The following is a 4,927-nucleotide window of genomic DNA, read 5'->3' on the forward strand; positions in this document are numbered from 1 at the left end:
CTGTCTACGCTCTTTGTATGATACGTTTGACAAATGAATAAACATGCAACTTAGCATTGAAGGATATATTTGGTTCCTTGATAAGTTACTTGAATGATGAGCTCCTTTTGCACTTCTTGAGAGCTAGTCTGAAAACTATTTGTAACAAAATAACCTTTTACATGTCAGTTAAACAATATGAATGGTGATCTTGCTTTATAGCTGGTACATTTTATAAAAATAATCAGCTGCATGTCTTTAGATTTCCACTAAACCGCGCACTAGACCTAATTCATTGCAGTAAAAAATAAATATGCACCACAATATCTTATGTATGTGCCACTCCAGATGATCGTTATTAAAACGATTCCGATTCCACACTGCAGTAATGTACAGATTCTAAAGAAAGCAGGATCGGTACAGACTGAGCGTAATCCTAATCCGGAAATAGTTGCTGATGATTTATTTCGGTACGTAAACCAAATCTGCCCTCGGACAGCATTATCATTGGTCCGTGTTTCCGTGATGGACAGGAACCTGAACCAATCAAATAATGTTTCAAGTGTGTCGCTAGTGCCTTGTGTAAAGCCAACCGCGTCTCCTTGTCATGAAATAGGCGTGGTCTCCACAACTGGGCGTAGCTCTCCCCTACCTTCCGCTCCCCTTGTAGGCGTGGTCCTGGTGATGTCACGCGGTACTTGCGGAAGGTTCCAGAGTGTTGTGGTTCTGTCTCTGGTAGGTTGCGGTACTGTACTGGTCAGTCAGACATGGCGTCGTTACTGGAGGTAAGAGAATTGCTCTGGCATAGGGTGTTAACCCATTGCTATCAGCCAAGAGAAATAGGCTTTGGTAATATATTGTAATTTGATAAAACAGTAAATGCCTTATTATATGGGTTCATTTAAAGGTGCAGAGCACCTTTATATTGCAGTGAAAATGTATTTAACCTGCATGGTGTATGCCCAAGTGATCACTGGTTTGTGTAGGACAAGTACATAGAGATATAATATTGTTACATATGGCCTTAATAGAGTTCTAGTTGGGGATCGTTTTTGGAAGTTGCGGGTCCCTTTCTTGCTTTCGATTCTTGTCTATTCCTGTAGTTTCTTTTCACAGCATTGATGCTAATCATGGAAATTGTTATCAATATTAATGTAATTGCAAGAAATAGTTTGCTGTGAGTGTAACAAAGTACTAGTGCAGATTTACTCCTTTTTCTGACATAAAGGAAAGTGCAAAACGAAAATGCTCTGCCTTTATTTTTCAGATAATTTTATTTTTCCACTGTTGCTTCCATATAACTGTTTAACCTCTGCAAAGGGTTAAAAGGGGCAGCAAACACATTGTAATTACAAAACATTTCGGTTGTGTTGCTGTAGAATAACATATTAGCCAAGTCCTAGAGTTCAATAGCCAAACTCCACACATTCTTTGTCTTATTGGGAGAAGCCAATCTGGGGTTTAGTCAACAGACAAGACATCAACACTAATAAAGTTATTAACAACTGCAAAACAATGCGTTTTATAGTTATCTGATAACTCTGGTAAGGGGCAGATATGTAGCAGAGTTAGCCTTGAGCTACCTCTGAGAATTAGAAATCGCTCCATTTTCAGAGCTAAATTATAAGAAAATGGGGCAAAATAAATAATACAAATATATTGCAATGTTGAATCATTACACATAACTAAACATTTTATACAAACATCTCAATATGTTTACTGTCCCTATAAAAACACTGGGAGCTAGCTGAACACATCTGGTGAGACATCGACAAGGGGTATGAAGCCATCAATCACCAGCTAGCTTGTAGTACTGCATTGCTGCTTTGTAACCTACCTAGGTATGCTTTTAAACAAGACACCAAGAGAATTAAAGGGACAGTATACTGTAAAATTGTTTCCCCCCTTAATGTGTTTCCAATTACTTTTTTTTTTATTACCAACTGCAGTGTATAACATCTATGATAATTTGCTTTTTAAGGTTTATTTGTGTATATTAAATAGCTGATTTTGTGTTTTGAGGCCACAACCTAATAAAATGGGCTGAGCTTGTAGGTATAATCAGATCTCATTACTTTATCATATTGTGTACATATACCTGCTTCTTTATATTATATCTGTCCGTAAACCAAACACCAATACTTGGAGAGAACAATGGAAAATTAACATTTTATTACCTTATCTCTTCTATACCCCTCTGGGAGAGTCTAATTTCTTCTGCTGACTGTGTTTACACAGCTTATCTATAATTTGGACCTAAGGCCTAGAACTTTCAAAATAGGTGGGGATACCACTGGCTAAATCAACTATTTCAAATGCCAATATAAAGGTAAAGAAAATTCTTGTAAACAATATAATACACTCCAGCATGTAAAGTGGATAATTGGGAACAAATTAAAGGGGAGAACGTTTTTGAGTAAACTGTCCCTTTTAAGTGAATTTGATAACATAATTAAATTGAGAAGTCTCTTAAAATTGCATGTTGTATCTAAACCAATAAAGATTATTTTTTACTTTTATGTACATCTATTACAGGTAACATTCTAATTTTTTTTAAAAGGGAAATGGAAGTTAACATGTAGCATTCATGATGTAGGAGATAAAAAAAACAACCTTTTCTAATTTACATTTATCAAATTGTAATTGTTCTCTTGGTATCTTTTGTTGAACAGCATACCTAGGTATGCTCAGAGTGCAAATTTATTGAGCACCTCATGGTATCATTTATTTTTCATTTCCTCCTCCTAGCTTCAAAAAGACCTAGAGGAAGTAAAGGAGCTTCTGGAGAAGGCCGCAAGAAAACGTGTAAGAGATGTGCTATACGTGGAGCAGCGCAAACTGGAAACAGAAATCTCTAAACAGCAACAAGCAAAAGACTCTGCGGAAGTACAGAAACCCTCTGCAATTGTCCTTCCCATGAGCAGCTCTTACACAGTGAAAATAAACAACTATGGTAACTTTTTTTTTTTTCTATTTTCATTTATTTAACCCTTTCGAGTCTGGGCTAAAGTGCCTACATCGGAACAACTGTTCCGATGTAGACAAATTGAAACCACGCGATCGTGCACATGATCGCGAGATTTCAATTATTGGATCTCGTCTGGGGGGCGTCCCTACAACCCTAGGAACACCCCCAAGACCGCAATCAAGTCCTGACAGAACAGAAGGCTTCAGGACAGCCGTTAGCTATGACGTTCTATTCCGTCATAACGGCTTTAAAGCCCAGTCTAATTATGACGGAATAGAACGTCATAACGGCTTTAAAGCCCAGTCTAATTATGACGGAATAGAACGTCATAACGGCTTTGAAAGGTTAAATCTATATATTTAAAGCGACACTGAACCCAATTTTTTTTCTTTTGTGATTCAGATAGAGCATGACATTTTAAGCAACTTTCTATTTTATTTCTATTATCAAATTTTCTTCATTCTCTTGGTATCTTTATTTGAAATGTAAGTTTAGATGCCGGCCCATTTTTGGTTAACGACCTAGGTTGTTCTTGCTGATTGGTGGATAAATTCACCCACCAATAAAAAAGTGCTGTCCAGAGTACTGAACCCAAAAACAAAGCTTAGATGCCTTCTTTTTCAAATAATGATAGCAAGAGAACAAAGAAAAATTGATAATAGGAGTAAATTAGAAAGTTGCTTAAAATTGCATGCTGTATCTGAATCCCGAAAGAAAACATTTGGGTTCGGTATGCTTTAATAAACTATCATCATTTAGATAAATCATGTCATTTTAAACAAGCTTCCAATTCATCTCTACTTTCAAAGTTGCTTTGTTTATTTGGTTGAAAAGTAAAATCTAGGTATTCTCGTAGAGGCTCAGGAGTGTGCACATATCTTTATGACAGCAGGGTTTCAAACAAGGTATAATTCTGCTACAATGTTGCCAAACAAGCTGCCACAGACTACTAAAGTACTATAGAAACAATGCTGGCTCCTGAACCTATATGAGCCTAACTAGATTTACTTTTCAGCCAAAGATACCAAGAAAACAAGCAAATTTGAAAATAGAAGTAAATTGGAAAGTTGTTTAATATTGTATGTTTGATCTAAACCATAAAGGTTTAATTTCTTTTTTTACTGTCCTTTTTAACTACTTAAAGACCAGTCAACACAGTAGATTTGCATAATCAACTAATGCAAGATAACAAGACAATGCAATAGCACTTAGTCTGAACTTTAAATGAGTAGTAATTTTTTTTTTTTTTTTGACAATTTTAAGTTATGTCTGTTTTCACTCCCCCCCTGTACCATGTGACAGCCATCAGCCAATCACAGATGCATACACGTACCATGTGACAGCCATCAGCCAATCACAAATGCATATACGTAAAGTCTGTGAATTCTTGCACATGCTCAGTAGGAGCTGGTGACTCAAAAAGTGCAAATATAAAATAAATTAATTTTAATGGAAGTATATTGGAAAGTTGTTTAAAATTGCATGCTCTATCTGAATAATGAAAGTTTAATTTTGACTTGAGTGTCCCTTTAATTGAAATGTGCTATGACATCTCATTAACAGCTTTTTCTGCTATTCTTAGAGACAGTCACATACTGACATGACTTATTTAGGTGAAAAGTGGATTTATTTAATTAAAGGACATGAACCCAACATTTCTCTTTCATGATTCAGATTGAGCATGTCATTTTAAACAACTTTCTAGTTTTCTTCTACTTTTTCTAAATTTCCTTTGTACTCTTAGTATCTTTTGCTGAAAAGCAGACACGTAAGCTCCTGAGTGTGCATTTATCTGGAGCACTAAATGGCAACCGTTTGCAAGAATGTTATCCATTTGCAAGAGCACTAGATGGCAGCACTATTTCCTGTCATGTAGTGCTCCAGATGCCTACCTAGGTATCTCTTCAACAAAGAATATCAGGAGAATTAAGCAAATTTGATAATTGGAGTAAATTGTAAACTTTTTTTTTTTTATTTATT

The 4,927-nt window shown here is 35.8% G+C and overlaps 1 protein-coding gene across 1 annotated transcript in view; it reads left to right on the forward strand.

The window, feature by feature from the left end:
• The first annotated feature begins 660 nt into the window (after positions 1-660).
• The window catches only part of CACYBP (calcyclin binding protein), a 53,062-nt gene continuing 48,795 nt past the window's right edge, over positions 661-4,927 (forward strand). Inside the window, exons 1-2 of the mRNA XM_053693281.1 lie at positions 661-764; positions 2,728-2,932. Coding sequence (XP_053549256.1) covers positions 747-764; positions 2,728-2,932 — 223 coding nt within the window. The 5' untranslated portion in view covers positions 661-746. The remainder of the gene's footprint in view (positions 765-2,727; positions 2,933-4,927) is intronic.

The sequence above is a fragment of the Bombina bombina genome, chromosome 10 (assembly GCF_027579735.1).
Source record: "Bombina bombina isolate aBomBom1 chromosome 10, aBomBom1.pri, whole genome shotgun sequence".
Lineage (NCBI taxonomy): Eukaryota > Metazoa > Chordata > Amphibia > Anura > Bombinatoridae > Bombina > Bombina bombina.